At 42.9% G+C, this 20,366-nt stretch overlaps 1 protein-coding gene and 1 long non-coding RNA gene across 5 annotated transcripts in view; one reads left to right on the forward strand and one right to left on the reverse strand.

The window, feature by feature from the left end:
* The first annotated feature begins 1,742 nt into the window (after positions 1 to 1,742).
* On the forward strand, positions 1,743 to 16,019 carry LOC128314070 (uncharacterized). The gene is made up of 2 exons (XR_008295450.1): positions 1,743 to 2,190; positions 15,714 to 16,019. It is a non-coding gene; the product is annotated as an uncharacterized LOC128314070 (long non-coding RNA).
* The window catches only part of CHN1 (chimerin 1), a 201,750-nt gene continuing 184,085 nt past the window's right edge, over positions 2,702 to 20,366 (reverse strand). For all 4 annotated transcript variants that reach the window (XM_053215303.1, XM_027055454.2, XM_015086457.3 and 1 more), the window contains 5 exons: positions 15,861 to 16,034; positions 15,025 to 15,102; positions 12,026 to 12,163; positions 4,877 to 4,982; positions 2,702 to 3,500 (listed from right to left, as the gene is read on the reverse strand). In XM_053215303.1, the coding sequence (XP_053071278.1) occupies positions 3,329 to 3,500; positions 4,877 to 4,982; positions 12,026 to 12,163; positions 15,025 to 15,102; positions 15,861 to 16,034 (668 nt within the window). In that variant the 3' untranslated portion in view covers positions 2,702 to 3,328. The remainder of the gene's footprint in view (positions 3,501 to 4,876; positions 4,983 to 12,025; positions 12,164 to 15,024; positions 15,103 to 15,860; positions 16,035 to 20,366) is intronic.

Raw genomic sequence — 20,366 nt, forward strand, 5'->3', positions numbered from 1 at the left:
ATCAGAGAGGTTTATTGGTTCCTCCTTCACTCCAGGGGTGGAAATAAATAGTAAGTTTGCATCATAAAAGGTCATGATGTAAGAAATCTCCCATTAGTCCCAGAGACATGTGTATAACAGATTCTGGTAATCATGGAGTCTGAGCTCCTCCTAAGCCAGTGAAGAATTGTCTCTTTATTTCAAGGAGTGTCACCCAGCAGTCCAGGAATGCTCACAGATGATGTAGCTGCTGTTTGAATCTGCGTGTCCCGAGGGGATGAACCACACATCGTGTCTTCAGAAACCTACTGTGCTTGTTCACAGAGCTGGTAAACGATGACCTTGTCCGAAGACTTGGTGGTTTATCTAAACACCTGCTTAATACTTGCTCTGATGGGGTGTTGCTTGTGCTCCCGGTAGACCTCGGATTCTAACACGTGTCTGTCAGTTACCCTGGCGCATGCCCGTCCCCTGCATCCACACACTGAAGGTCTGCCTTTCAGCCGCATGGAGAATATGCTGCTTTTGGTCTAAAATTGAAATGGGATTGATTCATCCGGTGCCTTAGAACCTCACAGTGCTATTCACACTTAACCCTGAACGCCCACGCAGTCATGTTGGGAGAAGGCTGCAGGGTTACCGCAGCACCTCGGAGCTCACTTCTACACTTACAAGGGGTGGAGGTGAGTTACACAGCATAATATATACAGATCCTTCTGTGGCCTTCTAACACTCGTTTGAGACCTCTTGAAGGCATGCACAGTGTTACGTATTTCTGCTACCTGGCTCTCCCTGGGTAACCCAGCGGAATATTTTGTTTTAATAAATCAGAATAAACAAATTTTCTCTCAGAAAGAAAACAAAGTGTTTACTTGAAAGTCAACCATGTCTGTTCCTTTGAGGAAAAGCACAGGGTGACTATATCCCGATAGAGCATATTTCTTTACAGCTGAAGGGCTCCTTTAAGAGGGCTTTGTCCAAAGTGAACATGAGCCATGGACACATAGCCGTTCAGTAGCCTTAGCCAATCCAGGGACAGATTTTCGTGATCAGATTTCTCTGACAAATGTACTTCGTGAGTCAAGGGCACCAACTTAAGTGTATAGTGCTTTTTAGGGGCCTCCATTTTAAGAAAGCTTCTATGTTACACAAATCTCTGTACTATCGTATGTATCTGATGTTCAGTGTGATATTTTCCCTGTGGTTGAGAAGGCAGCTGTGAGGGGCTAACTCTATTTAAAAAAAATTTTTTTTAATGTTTGTTGATTTCTGAAACAGAGCATGAGTGGGGGAGGGGCAGAGAGAGAGAGAGAGGGAGACCCAGAATCCGAAGCAGGCTCCAGGCTGTCAGCACAGAGCCCGAGGTGGGGCTCGAACTCACAGACCATGGGATCATGAGCTGAGCCGAAGTTGGTCGCTCAACCGACGGAGCCACCCAGGCGCCCCCGTGAGGGACTAACTCTTGAACAACCACACTTGTCTGAACATATACATTAAAGCAAACTACCAACTTCCTACTATAGTCCAGGGGCACAAATATGGAAAAACTCATCTCTGTCAGTTACCATATTCTTTGAGATAGTCTTAAAAGTATCAAGGATTGAAGTGGCAAAACCAAAAATGGATCTTACATTTTTTGCTACTTTTTATTATAATTTTTAAATCTATTTTGAGAGAGAGAGAGAGAGAGGGGAAAGAGGGGCAGAGAGAGAGGGCCCAAGCAGGATCTACACGGCCACTGCAGAGCCTATGTGGGGCTTGAACTCAGGAACTGTGAGATCATGACCTGAGCTGAAATTAAGAGATGCTCAACCAATTGAGCCTGCCTTTTTTTTTTTTTTTTTTTTGCCAAAAAATGGCACTCCCCCGTCAACCCCCACCTTTTTTTTTTTTTTTTTTTCCTACACATTTTAAAGCAGGACAGGACAAGGAAACAGCCTGGAGGGAGGGTCATTAGTTCAAAGGCAGGCGGGTGGCTAGGCACAGTATCAGACCCCATCCAGGTTTCCTGGCATCTAGATGTACACAGACCACCCTTGGCCAAGCGTCTGGCTGCTGACTCCTCTCAGGAAGCCTGGTCAGCTCAACTGCATGCTAACGGCATTTCTGACAAACCAAACGTTTAGGAAGTCACTCTTTTCAGTCTTCTTTCCTGCTTCTGATGGCTCTGGAAGGAACGGCTGTCTGCCCTCCCCCCGTCCCCACAAACAGGTGAGAAAATATTCTAGCTTTCTGCCGAAGTATGCGAGAAGAAAAATCCAGTGAATGGGTATTTTAATTCTAAGCAGTTTTTAAGTTTATTTATTTTGAGAGAGAGATAGAGAGCAAGTGGGGGAGGGACAGAGAGAGGGGAGGAGACAGAATCCCAAGCAGGCTCTGCGCTGTCAGTGCAAAGCCTGACCCGGGGCTGGAACTTACGAACCGTGAGATCATGACCTGAGCCGAAGTTAAGAGTCGGACAGTTAATCGACTGAGTCACCAAGGCACTCCTTAATTCTAAGCAGTTTTAAGTTATTATTTTAGGAACTCAACACAAAACCTTACTCAGTATTAAATAAATGGCCAAATACGTTTTCCCAAATATTCTCAACCATGGGGAAAAAGCAAGCTATCACTAGTTTTTATTTCTAAGAGCCAAATTTAATAAATTAATAGATGCATGCCAGGTAACGCAAAATTGCAACTGAAATCCAATAATAACAGAAAATGCTCTGCATTGTACTTTTTGTACTTTTTTTTTTTTATTGGTGGACAATTTACTAAAGTAACAAATCTGAAAACACATTTTGCTTTTGCTGGAAAGAAAGGACTATGTCAGAGAAGAACAAAGAGAAACCACAAATAAAGCATCGGAGGAAAGGAGGCTTATGTTATAGTCTATGGCAATGTAGCAGTCAGAGGTGCTGTTTCATCCATTTGTGTGCATGTTTATAGAAGCGTCAGTAAACCAATGACATAGAACCCAAAAGCGAAGTCACGACAGATTTACTCTGCGAAACATGCTGAATTACAACCACAGACTACCCGGGACGAAGAGGCGGGTGCAGGCTTGTTGTCTCCTTTGTATGGGGTTCCCTTGCCAAAGAGGGGGCTAATCATGCAATAGCTTGAGTTTCTCTTAACATGATAAACACCCGGGATTACTAGAACTGGAGAGCGTGTGTTCACTGTTTTACAAGGACAGCTGAGCGGTGCTACTAAAACAACGGAAAGTTCCTTCATTTTAAGCTGGCTATCTGCCATAATGTCTAACCGAGAAATAAGTCAGCTATAAGAGCCAATTAAATTACTATAAAACATTCCTTCATCTGTAAAACATTTCTTTTTTTTCCCCCCCGCAAACTAAAATTTAAAATAAAATGTCTTCGTTTTTGATAAGCAGCTCCACCACCAGTCTCTGGTATCGTATATCGTTCAACGCGGCCATCGCGTCTAGTTCTGGAGATCTCATAAGGGTCGGGCCGAAAACAATGCCGAGGTTCTCTGCATTCATAAGATTCTCCTTTTCGTGGAGGGTCACTCTGAAAAATACAAGCAAAGGCGCGTGCCTTCACGTAAGCCACAGCGTTCCGCGCTGTGCTCGAGCGCTACGACAAAACCCAGGTCCACTTATCAACTCGTCCACTAGCTCCTCTCTCTGTACTCCTCAACTTCCAAGTACGGACTTTCCTCAAAGCCGATTATATTAATAAGTTAAACTTCCGTTGATGGTGATGACCGAAGCTCAAGTCTGAGTTCGTGTGTCAGGCTGTGTGGGGTCAGTTCTATCTGCGGATTCTATTGCGACGGCTGGCTGCAAGGGCTGTGTTGGCGAGTAGTGGAGAAGGGGCTGGGTTGTCTTGATTATTCTATCAGCCCTCCTTCCACACTGGCTGCCTAGTCTGCTGAATTTGTGTAAGTTGAACAGTTTATTGAGTGATGGCCACGGCATGAAGAGATGGCCAAGGGCATAGTATAAAGATTATCTGGTCGGCGAGAATTAGCATTCGCCTTCTCTTTACTGCTACAGCAAAGGCACAGACTATAATTTGGGAGCTATTCCTTTGCCTTAGCGTGAAGGCCTTAATTGCATCCATATATGAAGCAAACTTGAATTTGCAAGTGAAGTTGTAAGCATATTAAAAGTTTTAGCTCATGGTGCTTTCAAAGAGAGAAAACATGTAAATGTTAAAAGCACCATCAGTTACATATTCATTTCTGAGTAACTCATGCTGAGAGGCATACAAAATAGACGTCAAGTTCTGTCTTTTTTGTTTCTAATTAGTTTTATATTTTGAAACTCCAAAACCACTAAAACTTGGTCATATAATTTAAAACCGTTTCCTTCAACTGGTAGAGATGGGAGAGCAACAGAGCAGGGAAATGAAGTTCTATCACCATCAATGTATTTAAAACATTAAACCAGACGTAACCAAAATATTTTACTTTCTATTCCTCCCTTTACCCCTTATTGTACTCCATCATTTTTTTTATAGCAGTTTTCAGTGTTGGAGACCTGGATGCAATGGTCTAAAATCCTGTCACCAAGAGCGAAGTGCCTATTTTAGAGCAAGAAGGAAAGTGAGCCTTCTGGCGAGTTGCTTTGCTCTTTATTATGCTAATGCTAATGTCCTTACAGCTGCAACCTTTTCTCTTTCCACACAAAAATCACTGCCTGTCCTTGGCAGAACACTAGTATTTCTAACCTATTTGCAAACCTACATGGGAACTGCAAATCCGTTTACGTCAGAATCGAGTCTGCATTCAGCGCTGTAGAGCAGAACATTTTTAGCATGCCTTCCCAACCTGTGCATTTCTTTATTCATGCAACAATTTGTCCTTTCTTTCACCTTTGGTTTCACTTGATTCTTAACATTTGGATACAGTGCAAGTATAAGCTTCAAAGTCTGTAACTTGCCTCTTTAGATGCGCCATGAGGTACCGCAGGGTTTCGCAGTGAGCGGGCGGCAGGAGCTTCAGTGCCTCGTGAAGGGTTTCTAATTGCTCATCGGGATCCATAATTTCTAAAATAGCAAGTTGAATACCAAGGAGAAGAACTTTAATGGACAACAGGTATAAATGGTTCACTGAATTCTACTCTTGTGGTGATCTTCTAAAACTGGTAAGAAAGGCTTTCTCACAGATCCTTGCCCACAGCTTTGGAAAATATTTTTAAGGTTCAAGTCTTGGATTTCCAAAAGGCTTAGTACCATTGTGGCAACACCGTTTACTGGGACTTTTGGGGGCAGCACCCACTCGATTGTCTTAAGAGTCTGGTAACTGTGGAATTTGGACACTGGATAGATAGGATGTGACTATAAGGAACTCAGACACAGCGACACACAGATTAAAAACTCAGACATTTTGGGGCGCCCAGGTGGCTCAGTTGGTGGAGCGTCTGCCTCTGGCTCAGGGCATGATCTTGCGGTTCGTGAGTTTGAGCCCCGCGTCGGGCTCTGTGATGACAGCTCGGAGCCTGGAGCCTGCTTTGGATTCTGTGTCTCCCTCTCTCTCTGCCCCTCCCCTGCTTGCACGCTGTCTCCGTCTCTCAAAAATGAATAAATGTTTAAAAAAAAAAGAACTCAGACATTCAAATGAAGTCATCTTACAGCATTACAGACATTTTAAGGGATGCTAATTTACTCAAAATATTTTGAAAAACCCTGTTCAGCAACAGTACATAAGCTATGCCACCCCATTGCCCCTTGCAGCCTTTGCCAAAGTCTTAATTGATATTCTGTTTTCTTTTTAAATGAGGAATGTATCATCCAGTATTTATTTCCTTGGTTTTAATTTACTTTTCTATAAAAAAGTCAAATCTACCCTCAGAGCACAAAAATATTCTACTTCGGACATTCAGGAGAATGAAATGCAGAATTTGAAGGCAATTCCAAATGTTTGGAGTGACAACAGGGTCCCTGAAGTAAATGTGGCTCTTCCAAAGGTGTAAACTTTAAAGGGAACAATCTTCATTTGGGCATTTTAGTTCCGCTGTGTTGGCCAAAAACCCAGCACACTCCTTTTGAGGTCGCAGATTGCGTTGAGTTCATCATTTCCATAATCAGAAACAACAGACATGTTTGTAATTCTGAGCTCTCAAAAAGAGCACCCTAGCACATTCCTGCTTCTCAAATGTCAGGAAGACAGGGTGCCCTTAAATGCTGGGTTGCAGGGCAACCGGAAGGGAACCCCAAACTGTTGCGTCTTAATCAGGATAGCAGCCTTGAAATTCTGGAAGGCCGCATCTGACCACCAGTATCATTCAAGACACAAAACCAGGATTTCTAGTTTTCTAACTCAAAAGACAAATCCAACTCAATGGCAATGCACTGGAGTCAGGTTAAAACTTGTATGGGGCACCTGGGCAGTGCATTTGGTTGAGTGTCCGACTTTGGCTCAGGTCGTGATCTCACGGTTTGTGGGTTTGAGCCCTGCGGTGGGCTCCACACTCCTGGTGTGGAGCCTGCTTGGGATTGTCCCTCTCTGCCCCTCACCTACTCACACGCATGTGTGCGCCCTCTCCCTCTCCCTCTCCCTCTCCCTCTCCCTCTCCCTCCCTCCCCCTCTCTCAAAAGTAAATAAACATTAAAAAGAGTGATATAAAATGAATGTGAAAAGTTCCTAGCATTGGTAGCACAGATCGATAAGCTTCAGAACATGAAGAGTGACTGAAGCTTTTTAACTCAAAGAAACGTCGGCCATTTTAGATTTTCTGCCCCAAGCTTATCCAGGGTTCCTGATTCTCTTCTCAGTAATAAACAATGTATTATTTGCCATGATAATTGATGCATGGTCTTTGAAACTTGGGATCTTTAAAGAGCAATACTGTTTAAAGAGCAACTGATAACAGCAATACTGTATCAGATACTGAAATTCAATCATTTAATTTCTAGAATTAAAATTCCATTTACTATCAAAAACTATTAGTATTTACTTACAGTTTTTTTTTTCTTTTTATCATAGGACTAATTAATTTGAAACTATACTGTTCTGGAAGTTGAAAAAAGACTAACACAGTTTCCTTTTAATTTTCGTAATTAATCCTTGTAGGGAGAATCTTGAGATGGCATGAAATTAAGGACTGTGTTGGTGGGCTAGCAACAAACAAGACTCCCCATTCGTGGAGAGCTTACTTTCTCTCTCGGAGCGTGGCTGACGGTAAACAATGAACATGTATCTTCTGGTTTATACTAGATTAGAACAAAGCCAGTGCTGTGGGGAAAAAAACAGAGTAAAGAGCACTGCAGGTGCAGGGGGATGTGATTTTAAATGGGGTGGTCATGACAGACCTCATGAGAAAGATGGTCTTGAGTGAAGACTCTCAGGGCGTGGGGGAATGACCACACGGAGATCTAGGGGAAGGGGTGCCAGGCAGAGATGCAGCCGTGCAAGGGTCCCCAGGGGCGAGAATGCTTGCGATGTCTGAGTAAAGTGAGAAGCCTACCGTGGCTGTAGTGGAGCGAGCCAGAGGGGGATGGAAGGGAGTGAGGGCAGAGAGGTAACGGGGCACCGCATTGTGTCAGGTGCTGCAGGCTATTCCAGGGACTCAGCATTTACTGGCAGAAACGGGAAGGTTCTGAATGAGGCAGAGACGTGACCTGACAGCGCTCACAGTAGCTCTCCTCTGTCTGCCATGTGGGAAACAGACGATGGAAAGGCAAGAGTAAAAACAGACCATTCTGGTAACTATTACAAAAACCCAGGTGACAAATGACTCTAGCTTAGACCAGTGGTGGCAGTGAAGGTAATGAGAAGTTGCTGGAATCTGGGTCTATTTTAACGGTAGAGTCCATAGGATTTCCTGATGAGGGAGATGTGAAAAGGAAAAGAATCAAGAATGAGCTAAGCTTTGGGCTTAGGCAACTGGGAAGATGGCGCCTCCATTAAGATTATGGATGGGAGGGGTTTTGTGGCAAAGGTTAAGGGCTCTACCTGAGGTGTCTTTCAGACATCTACATGATCATCCTGACTGTGGATTAATCCGGTGCTCAGGGAGAGGTTCACACTGGAGATATAAATCTGGGGACGTATGACAAACTGCATTTGAATATACTGACATCAAATCGACACAGGCTCTTCCCTGGAGTTCGTTTCTTTTTTTTTCTACTTAAAGGAGTATTACTCATAATTTTTTCAGAGAACACAAATCTTCTGCCTGACGAAGACCACAGCATAATTTAAGAGAAAGACAGACAAAATGGAACGTATTTAGAGACGAACAGCATCAGCTGTTTCAAATATGGGAAAGGCTTGCATGTGGAAGAGGGTCACATCAAGACCATCGGCAGCGGGAGTCGAGGGCAGGCTGATTTCTGTTGTGCACAAGGAGGCCTTTACGATGGTTATATCTGTCCACTGGCGGCTGTCTACCGAGAGAGGCAGTGATCTTGCAGTTACTGGGTATTTCAAAAAAGAGTGTGTTGTAGAAGGAAATCTAGTTAACGTGACCCTTTAGAATATCTAAAAAGTCTAAGATTCTATGGTTCTCAATATAAAATCATGTTTACTCATTTAACAAGAATTTATTGAGCACCTATGATGTAAATGAAAGGACTGTCACAGGTGCTACAGGAAAATAAAGCGACAGAACTCTCCCTTGTAATGGGGTTAGTCTAATGGGGCAGACAAGACATGAATACAGCCTTCCATCATGAAGCAAAGAGTCTGTGCCAAAGGGCCAGGCGAAATGTGACGGGAACACAGAAGAGAAAGTTGGCCTGGGGGCTGAGCGGAACTGAGAAGAGGAAGAAATGGCCTCTGAGGAGGGTTTGGAAATGTGGACGTGGTGAGGGCAGGAACTAATAAGCATCTGAACCTGTGTCGACATTTCGTTAAAAGCTCTTTTAAGGTACGTACTGCCAGTTCCTCGTAGAGATGTTCAAGTACAAGAAGAAGAAGACTCAGCCAAGCATAAGGGGTGAATCAGAGGCAGAGTGGAGGGGAACACTCGGCGAGTTCTCATCCCAGACCTCCCTTCAGGACACTTGAAGTTGCTTGGGACAAAGAGCCCTGGGTTTTATGGCCGAGTTCATCTGACTCACTCAAGACTACATGCTGACTGAGTCATCTTTTCTGAGATCTTCTGGGAACAGAGCTCAGAGAGTTCTCGGCCAGAGAAAGATTTCCACATGGAGTCCTACCAGGAGTTGGGTCCTGGCAGTGCTGTTTTCCTCGGGGTCAGGAAGTGTCCATGCATATGCTGGCTTACCGTGCAGCCTGGGAGAGGCACCTTCTACATACACCTTGTACTGTCTGTAGGGCAGCGATCCCTTCACTGGTGGGAAGAGGCAGTGAGGAAAAAGGGCTAGGCGGTCCCAGACTTCCAGGTAGTTCAAGGGGGAGTTGCCAGGATATTATGAAGATCTTTAAGCCCTTAAATGAGAGGCCCCAGCCTCTACCACCATTGTGTCCTTTGTTCATTCCCTGTAGCCACGCACCTCCAGCTTCCTGGGTGCAGGTTGTCTGAGGGAGGCTGCAAGAGTGGAGCTCAGACAGCTTTTGCAGGAGAAAGCTTTAATATGCACTCTTGAGTTTCTGTTGGCAAGAGATGCTGATAAGTGCCGGGGAATCCTGAGACCTAAAGAACAGGCCCCAGGTTTTCTAGGGGACCCAGTGATAAAAAGACTCGAGCAGGTGCACCGGGAAGGGTCAGCTAACACCGTGCATCATTTGGGAGGGGTTCCTGCCCTCCTGCCTTCCCTCTCTGGGCAGGTCTTCTGTTCCTGTTCCACCAGTGGAGCCAGGCAGTGGGCTGCATGCAGAGAGCAAGGGCTGTGGCGTTCAGACAGATGTAGCTTTGAATGCCAGTGCCATCTCCACTAGTGACAAGACCTTGGACAATTCACTTATACCCTATAACATCTCCTTTCTGTTTTGTTTTTGTTTTTGTTTTTTTGAAGTTTATTTTGAGAGAGAGCAAGAGAGACTGCACATCATGTGAGTGGGGGATGGGCAGAGAAGAGAGAATCCCAAGCAGGCTCTATGCTATCGGCGAGGAGCCCTATACAGGGCTTGAACTCGTGAACAGGGAGATCGTGACCTGAGCCACAATCAAGGGCCGGATGGTTAACCGACGGAGCCACCCAGGTGCCCCACGACATCTCCTTTCTAAAATGACATCGTGGTGGGGCACCTGGCTGGCTCTGTGAAGAGCATGCGACTCTTGATCTTAGGGTCACGAATGAGTTGGAACCCCACTGGGTGTAGAGATAAAAATTAAAATATTGTGGCTATAAAGTGTGCACCGTGATTCCTGGCACCCGGTATATGTTCTATAAATCTTAGTTTCTCTCATCTCCCTTATCTACCTATAAAGATAAGAGAATGGTTGTATCTCTGTGTCTAAAGAATGGAACAGACTCTACTGCTGGAGGAGACATGGACAAGGGCACAATGTTCCATAAACAATCAGATCAATAGCAAACACTCACAATAAACATCTATATCCTGTATGAGTATTATGCCACGGTTTTGGTGTCATGGAAGTCACGCATCAAAATAGGTGACACTGTAAGAAGGAATTTCTACCTTGATTTAGGAAAGTTTCTACCTTGCGCTTTGAAGAGCTCTCTAAAGTAGAACGGGGGGTTTGCTGATGTCCGACGGGGGCTGTTTCAGACACAGACCTCAGAACGCTAACAAATGAATGTTTTGGAAGAATAATAGAGGCAACTGACATGGGTGTGGGGAAAGAAGGTGAAATAATTTGGGAATCTGGAGGGCAAAAGGCCTCGAAACCCAGTAAGGAAGGCTTGGATGTTTCTTCTAAGTAGATAAAGCGGCTGTCTAGAGTTCAGAATGCAGGTCTGAATTACCGCTTTGTCCTCTGCTATTGGGGTGGCTTGGGCACAGAAACCAAGTTTTAATTTTACTCCAAAGTGACACGGGGACAGGAATTCTGTCCGCTTGAGCCCCCACTGTCCTGAGGACCAGAGCAAACTGGGGACCGAGCAGCCCTCGGTGATGCAAGTGTGTATCAAGTGCTTTCGACAGGAGTGGCAATCAGACTTCTCTCTCTCGGGAGGAAGCGTCTGCCCCACGAAACAAGAACCCGTAAGCTCCCTCAGACGGTTTTCGTGATCAGCACTGAATACATCCCCAAATGAGAAGAGCTAAATTCCTACGGAGAGGATCTAGTCTTTCAGGCTCCTAACATGGAAATTTGTAAAAATCAGTGTAACTCTCATGGCTGTTCCCCGCAAGAAATCAGGTCTCCATGGAGCCAACCACAAAAATTCTCAACAAAAGCACTGAAGGGGAAAGTAAAAATTAGAACAAAGCAAGTCTGTACTTCACGAAATTTCAAAGTCAAAAAGTAAATCAGCGTTCTAAGAAAGTGATGTTATTATTTAAAGATCAAGACAACATATGGTTTTTAAGAGAGAAGAAAAAGGACAGAAATAGCCTATCTTTTCTTAAAAAATGGCAATGCCAACACTTAAAATCTGTTAAAAATTCCTTTCTTTAAAAAAAGGAAGTGTGAATTACAGGTATGATTTTTGCACCATAAATTTGGCAAATGAGCCTTTGCTTTTTCTCATTTGCATCTCAACTAGAACTTAAAAAATCACTTCTTGATCTAAAACAGTGCTCCTTAAAGTATGATCTACGGACCGGTGCCAGTTTACAAACTGTTTGTTAATGGTCTGTCACAGGATATGTATAGAAATTGAAAGTAAGACTTTAGAAACTTTTATGAGATCTGACAGAGTAACTTTTATGCTGAGCTGAATCTAATAACAAAATAGTTTGGTCCTGCTCTTCAATTTTATTTTCCTAGTTATTCATTTTTATTCTGCAGAAGCATTGGTGCATATCTAAGGGGCACTGGCATAAGCCTTACTTTGGTAAATGAGGGTGAGCACATTACAAAGAAGCTTCTGATGGCAGAAGTCATAAATAACCTACATTGGAGAGGAGTTCGAAATTTCTGTGAGTATATTAACCGAGGGGAGAGGCGAGGGGGAAATACATAATATGCATTCAAGAAACTCAGCAGGAAAAGCAGAAGTGATTACCATGAGGAGGGAGTCTGTCAGGTTATTGGAATGCGTGCCTTCATACTTACTTGCGGACTCTATAAACTTAGGGTAGGCGTCATATGTGATGAGCGGAATTGGTAGATCCCTGAAGTACAGTTTCAGCGCACCAGTGATAATGTTGATATCTTCATACATGTTCACAGAAATATCCGCTTTCTCGCCATCTTTGAAGGATGTTAAAAAGAAAAATACGAGTAACTATCTGGACACACAGCACTGTTTTAATAACACATTTTGTGTTACGGTCTTTCGAGATCATCAATGCGTCGGTTTTTTTTAATATCAAATTCAGTGTGCCGATATATACAAGTGATCAGTTTTCTGTGAAAAGCCAAATCTGTTTTTCTGAATTTTCTTTTCTGAAGTTACTTAGCTTTCCAGGTCTAATTAAAAGGGGGGGAGTAGGAGAGGGCTGAGATCAACAGCAGTATTCGTAAATTCCACGCGTACTTGAGACCTCCTAGGGGAGTAATATAGGATTGCTTTCTCTTTCTTTTTAAAATAAACCTAGAGAATGTGAAAAATAACAACAGAGGCACTCCTAATTTACAAAAGGCCACCTTTGACTCACCCCAGGCTCCTGACACATGACGTCTGGATGTTGTCTGAGCCCTACGTGTAGGCACACAGTGAGAAGTATGAGAGTAAAACGAAACAAAACTTGAGAGTCTTGAAATAACCAGAGAAGAAGTTATAACACAGAGGAGTATTTTAGGGTTGCTGGGCCTTAAGACTTCTTTTACTCTCCTGCATTTAGTAACTGGTTAAAATATCTGAACGTTCGTCTACTGAAGATTTAATTAGTGCCGACTCTGAGCTACATCTTATACTAGGCTTCTTTTATTCCATTTGGCTTATGAACGAGCGCTATCCATTAAAAAGCAGCCTCTTCCCTACACAGAGATTAGAATGGCTAAAATGACAACTGATGACAAATGCTGGAGACGATGCAGGGGCCACAGGAACTCGACGTTGTTGCTGGTGGGAATGCAAAATGGGACGGCCACCTGGGAGGAAAGGCAGTGTCTTACATGTAATCCAGCCATCACACTCCTAGGTATTTATCCAGAGGAGATGGAAACTACTTGCGTCCACACAAATATGTGCACACAAATATTTAAGCCACTTTCATTCATGATTGCTAAAAACTTGGAAGTAATCAAGATGTCCTTCAATAGGTGAATAAACTGTGATATGCCCAGACAAAGGAATATTATTGAGCAACAACAAGAAATGAGCTATCAAGCCAGGAAAAGGCATGGGAGAACTTTAGATGCAGATTGCTAAGTAAAGGAAATCAGCCAAAAAAGGCTACATATCTTATGATTCCAACTCTGACATTCTGGAAAAGGCAAAACTATGGAGTCTGTAAAAAGAACAGCGGTTGTCAGGGGTTCAGCGGGAGAAAGGGAGAACAGGTAAAGCACAGACGATTCTTAGGGTAGTGAAAGTGATACCTCATAGTGTGACACCATAAGGGTGGCTATATGACATCATGCATTTGCCAAAACCCACAGAACCGTACAACATGAAGACTGAACTTTAAACTACTGACTTTAGTTAATGTATCAGTGCTGGTTCATCAATTGTAACAAATGTACTCTATTAAGGCACGATGTTAATAGGGGCAACTATGGCGGGGGAGGGGAACGAGAGGAGAGGTTATATGGGACATCTCTGCACTTTCTGTGAAATTCTGTAACCTAGAACTAATGTTAACCTAAAACTGGAACCCTAAAAACTACTTTAGCAAAGTGTATTTTTCTTTAAAGAAGCCTCTTTTAAATGGGAAATACCATGGCCTATCAGACATTCACACTCTAGTGTGAATTAGATCACCAGTATCTGTTTTTCACTCTTGTGTTGAAATCACATACGATGGCAGTGCAAATTGGGACAGAATGCATTCTGAGAGGAAAAAGCAATTAGATCGCTCCACTGGGGGATCTTGGGGAAGCGTACAGGTGCCTAAAGACCTGGGGAAAGGGAGAGGAGAACATGAAGGCAGAAGAATGATAAAGACAAGTTATCATCTCTATCAAAACTTTTACTCAGGAAAAAAGAAAGAGTGCTGGTATTCTCTCCTGCCACATGGTTCCTATTTCCACTATCTATTATTTTTTTATGAAAATCCAAATTTCAGATGTCCTGTCTCATTATAGGGTATGTCCAATTTTGGGTTTGGAAAATAAAGTCACCAATCTTATAGTTCAGCTACATGATGTGTTAAACTGAATTTGGAGGTTGATCTGAGAACCTTCTACCATTCAGCTAATTTTTTCTATAGTAAGATGGTGTATTCGTTGTATATTAGTCCACTCTCCTCTCAGTTCCTGCTCTCTAAGTCCTAGCACTTTTCAGGGACTCGACAAAGACAGGCCTCAGGACCTTTGCACAGACTCTTCTGTTGCCAGGGTCTTTACATATCCTGTTTCTTTGACTATTCAACCATTATACGGCCAACTTCTGTACTTCTCTGGAAAGCCTCTTCTGATCTCCAGCATCCCCCCAACCCCGCAGACTAGGTTAAGTTCCATAGTTATTAATACTTTCCTTTATGGCATTTATTAAAATAAAATCAATAATGATTCTGTGGTGGGGGAATCTAAGTCATTACACTGGGTCTCCACTCCATCAAATATGGTGATGGAATGCATGGACGACAGGCAGTTAGGTGGGCCAACTCCAAACTGGGAAATCTGAGATCTGCAATCACTTAGATTCCCCCAACCACCCTGCCCTATTTTCTCCATGGTATCCGGTAAATTTAATTGCTCTGTATATATTTTGAGGAACATGGACCAGCCCTGGATGCTCAGATACTGGTAATATAGTTAAATTTTATGTTTCTTTCTCACCTTGAAGTGTAACAGTTTAATATAGTAATAAAGTAAAATTACACGCTTTTTATTTGGTATAATAACCAATGACTTAGACAAATAATGAAAAGAATAACATAAGGAACTGTGCCTCCTTGGCAGAGAGCATTGTTGTCCTAAGTTAACGGACATGCTAAAGAACATACCTCTGTCAAAAGCCATCTTGACATCTTCAATTAAGTCACTGAATCCTGATACTCGATACAAACCTTCAGAATTAAGACCTGTAAAAACAGAGCAAGAGAGCTAATTGGTTTCTTTGGAAATTATGTCTTTTCCTTCTTCAAGTTTTAACTTCTTCCCATACTTCAGGCTAGGCAAGTAATGTGTCAGAAAGAACGATTAAATGTACTTGTCTAGAAACCTCTTCACATTTTCTCCTAAAATAAAACCATTTCACTCACAGACTTTAAACTCTGGCTTACTGTTGCCTGAATATCTGTAATCTGGCTCATCACTGTGTCTAATTAGATCAAATACGTTGAGTCTTCAGGGAAATCATTCGTCACCTCAATTATACCATAAATTCTTTTACATAACAGAAGACTAAGATAAGCCATATTAATAGGCCTGTACCAGTCTTTCCCAAATGGGAAAGAATAATTAGGGTGCAGTTCTGTTTTTTGGTTTGGGACGGTTTAATAGAGCATTTACACCTTTGCTTCTTGGACCTAAGAAAAATGCAAAAAGTGAAAAATGAATTGGTATCTACATGTCAACTTTTATAGACAAGAAGCATCACCATTCATAAAAAAATATTTAAGCATATTTCCTAGAACTAGCTCAATGTACCTTAAAATCAAGCTGGCAAATTATTGAACTTAATTCATTTCAGACTTTCAGATCATTTGACGTCTGAAATCCTCTCCCTCTAAACTTACTGAAGAAGACAACTGGGTTATGCCATGAGGTACCCAGAAGGGCATCAGAACTTGCATTCATGGTGAATTATGAGTGCTGAACCACACGGGCGACGCCTCACCTCTGGATTCAATTTCCCTGATGCACATGTCCACCACCATTGGCCGCTTGGTGATATGGGCTTTCACGAGTGTGGTAAGGTCACAACTGTATACCTTCTTGACATGTTTCAAGTCTGGCTTACAGTCGTTTGGGACCATCTTGGAACACTGCTTATGAACATTCAAACCACAATCTAAATAAAGAATATAGAAAGGAAAAATTCATCAATGTTTTCAGACTTTTGGGCATTCTGGAGTGTTTATTTTAGCAAAAGACACTCCCACCATCCAGCTTGAATTAGGCTTTGAAGGGGGCTAGCTTCCAACAGTTTCTGAAGAGTGGAAAAACATTCTTCCCATCTTTTCTCTTGGAAAATTTTGGTTTTAAGTCAGAAGACGAGAATTCTAGCGCGTGCTTCATCATTTATTTGCTGTGTGATCCCAGGAGAGAACCAATTCAGACAAAGTGAAATTAACATTTATTTATTTTTGAGACAGAGAGAGAGCACGAACGGGGAGAGGGTCAGAGAGAGAGGCAGACACAGAATCGGAAGCAGGCTCCAGGCTCCGAGCTGTCAGCATGGAGCCCGATGCGGGGCTCGAACTCGTGAACCACCAGATCATGACCTGAACTGAAGTCGGACACTTAACCGACTGAGCCACCCAGGCGCCCCCAGACAGAGTGGAATTAATAAGTGTTTAGATATCTACAAAATGCAGGTGACTAAAAGTTATCCGTTTCTTTAAACTTACACAAAATTATATTTGATGTGGGATACAGAATTCCATTTTAACATATTTGATATGAAGAGAAATCAGACCTCCAAAAGTAAGAGCATCCCAGGGCCCTCTTAAAATTGTGCTACTCATATTCGTATCTGTTCATAACCCTGTAAATAATAAATTTAGTGGCTAAAAATAGCCACAGTTATTGTTTTATTATTAGCACCAGTTCACTGATGCCAAGCACTATTCCAAGTGCTTTACATTGTTTCCATCAAGCTCACAAAACTCTACGAAATAGGGATCGTCATTCTTCTCATTGTATAAACGTGATGAAACCAAGCACAGAGGTGTTATGTAATTTACCTACGGCCGTGCATTTGGCATGCAGCGGAGCTGAGATTTAAGACTACGAAGGATTCAGGGTCCACGGGTTTAGCACCCATACCATGTTGCCTCTATTGAAGTTTGTCCTCTGCTTTGTAATTTTACTGGGTTATCGCGTCGAAGATGCCAGAACTCCAACATCTTCTAGTGAATATTTTCAGACCTTTGATTGTCAACAAGAAGAGCGCAGTGGAATTTGAGAAGGGACAGAGGAATACAAATATCTTGCCAAATTAGAACGAAGAGGGGTAAATCACAGCTGAGTAATTAACTAAAAGAAATGCCATCTTTAAGGTTTTAAACACATAACTCATTGATGTTTTTCATAAGAACTTGATGCTGACCTCTTATAAATCTGATGCAATTATATCCAGGTCTTAATGACACCAATTTGAAAATCTTACAGTGACGTGACTGCTGCCTGCGGTCACCGGGTGAGCTCAGTTTTGCTTGCTCTCTCGGCAGAGAGGGGAGCACCGCATTTACCTCGCAAAACTGTTAATGGGCCAATGCATTCAAGATGCTCTGCACGGTATAAACCATGAGACAAACGTTGGTGACTCTCATCATCATAATGACTCGGTAAAGCCGCAACCTTGTTATGTCATGGCAGGAACGATAAAAAGAGAGGTAAGGAACGTTAGCTGAAAAGTCATGCCCGGAATCGTTCTTTCGTTAACTATGCAGACACTGCCAAAGTGCAATGAGAACTCGAGGCCGGTGGTGACGCTGAGTCACTAAGGGAGTGCATCTCCACCTCCTATGTGCAACATCAGGCTAGGTGCAGAAGGAAGCTAAGTTTCTGCACGACTGTGCGTAAGGGAGCAGAACTAGAGATGGCATGGCCAGTGCCAACAGGTGCGTGAACATGATCATCACTGAAGAATAAGAGCTGCTTCCCTGAATACAGAAAGGCTGCCAGAGCAAAGAGTTTGATCTGTATTGTCTGAGGAAATGACCGAACAACATTCTGCAATAGTTGGACAATGTCCAAATGACTGCACGACCCCAAACCCCAATTCCTCTTTCTATCTGTTAGCCCCAGATAAGATTTCTGACTCAATCATAAGGCAAATCAATGGCAAAATGGCCACTGAAAAGACCTCCTTTCCCCTGAACGCTGTAATGTTTTATATAACCTCTAAAACTTACAATTAGATCTATGATCTACTGGCTATGTGATTTGAGTTACCTTTCCTGTGTGTCAGTTATGTAAAATAGGAATAATATTTATTATTAGCTCTATTATCCATTATTAGGTTCACGTAAGGCTCTCATATTAGTATATGTACTTTCTGACACGGAGTAGATTAGAAGTGTTTACCAGGACTATGTTGTCGTTGTCATTATTTAGAAGAATGGAAGTTTCTGAGAGGCCCTTTCTACCTAGCGCCCCAGGGTTTGCTACACGGTATTGTCACGATCAGCTTAAGGTCAGAAGCTAAGTTGAATTCTGGGCCGGTTCTGTTTGTCACATGTGAATGCCAGGTCCTGAAAAGGACCTGGGTGACTGGAGTTATAGCTGCTTCCTCATCTATACTGTTCGAATACATTTCATTACATAAAAATGTCTCCAAAGAAGCACTGAATTTTTCTCTGCTTTTACCAAATTTGAGGAGTTCTCAGCCACTAATTTTTCAAGTATGTTTTCAGTCTCTCTTTACCCTCTTCTGGGACTTCAACAACACAAATGTTAAATCTTTTGCTATTTGGCTACAGGTCTCTGGGGTTCAGTTCACTTTTTAAAGTCTATTTTCTTTCTCTTGTTTGCGTTGGATAATTTCTATTGATCTATCTTCAGGTTCACCAATTCCTTCCTCTGTCTCTGGTATTGAGCCCATCTGGTGAGTTTACTGGTAATAAAGTTTGCAGTTCTAAAATTTCCATTTACAGTAGTTACTTTTTTATCTTTATTTTCCATTTCCTATTTATCACTTGTTTCAAGAGTGTTTATAATGGCTTGTTGGAGCATTATTATGATAGCTGATTTCCTTGTCTAATAATTCCAACATCTATGTCATCTCAATATTGGTACATCTGCTGTCTTTTCTCATCCGAGTTGCAATTTGCCTGGTTCTTGGTATATATAAAGTGTAATTTTGAACTGAATCCTGGATATTTCGAGTCCTCCAGGACTCTGGTTCCTTCCATTGTAGCTGATAGTTAACCTCTTTAGATTTAGAATGCAAGTCCTGGCTCATTTTTGTAGGCCAGGGTTCAAATATCAAACTAGTTTACAAAGCCTCTGTGATGCGACTGCAATGCTATTTTGCCTACCCTACGTGTACGTCACCCTAATGGCAGGACTTTACCCCACATTCTGGGGAGGGAGAGGGCAACCTCCTAGTTACTGCGGGGTGGAGACGGAAGCCAGGGTGTGCCCAGAAACCTGGTTGAGAAGGAATGCCGTAGGCATGGGAGACAGGAGCTCTGATCATGGTCTCAGCTGCCTCATTACTGCAGGTCAGGATGAAGACAGGGCTCTACCCACAGGCTTGGGCTGACAGGGTGCTGCTCTTACTACAGGGTGGGGATGAAAGTCCAGGTCCTACTCATAGGCTGAGCCAGGAGGGGTACCTTCTCTTCCTGCAAGGTGGTGCTGAAACATAGGGCTCCACTCACAGACTGCCAGGAGAGAGGTGTACCCCTGTTATTGTGGGGGCAGGGGTGAAAACAGGGTTCTGCCCATAGGCAATGGCTGCAGCAGCAGCACTGTGGCTTTTTCATGACGTTCACCTCGAGAAGGGCAGGAATGGCTAAAAGATGTCTGCCCTGGCTGGCCTACCCTTTTCCCAGGGCTTTGGCTGGGAAAAGCAGGCTTTACTTGGGATTATTTTGTGTCTGTGCTTGTTGGCATTTATGGGTTGTGAGCTTCTCTAGATACGTGGGAGGTTAAAGAAAAACAAAGACCACCAGGAAACTTGCTGCTGGGTTCCTTGAGTTGGCCTGCCTGCTTTTCTCCACTTCCAGAGTCTTCTGATAGTTGAAGTATATGTATTGTGTACAGGGTCTTTTGTTACTGCGAGGAATAAAACAAAACATATTTGTTCATCTTGTCCAGAAGCAAGTTCCGGAAGAACTCCTACATGGTATTTTAAATGTATAAAAGTCAGCAAAGCTTCATAATTTAATATTCATGTTAATGTGCCTCGTACTCTAAGCGTACAAAGAAGTGACAGATCCAGTTGGAAAGGGCTGTTGGTAACAACCTATCCCAATGTCTTTACTGGACAGACAAAGGCAACAAAGGTCCAAGAGGCTAAATGACTTGTTCAGATTACTCAGCCAGAAAGTGGTAGAACTGAGATGCAACCTTGGCTTCCCGATTCCCAGCCCGCGCTGCTCCCACTGACTGATGCATGCCACTTTTCACCAGCAGTATATCATGTGTTCTGAGAGACGGTTTCAGCACTGAA

This window comes from Acinonyx jubatus, chromosome C1 (assembly GCF_027475565.1).
Source record: "Acinonyx jubatus isolate Ajub_Pintada_27869175 chromosome C1, VMU_Ajub_asm_v1.0, whole genome shotgun sequence".
Classification (NCBI taxonomy): Eukaryota; Metazoa; Chordata; class Mammalia; order Carnivora; family Felidae; genus Acinonyx; species Acinonyx jubatus.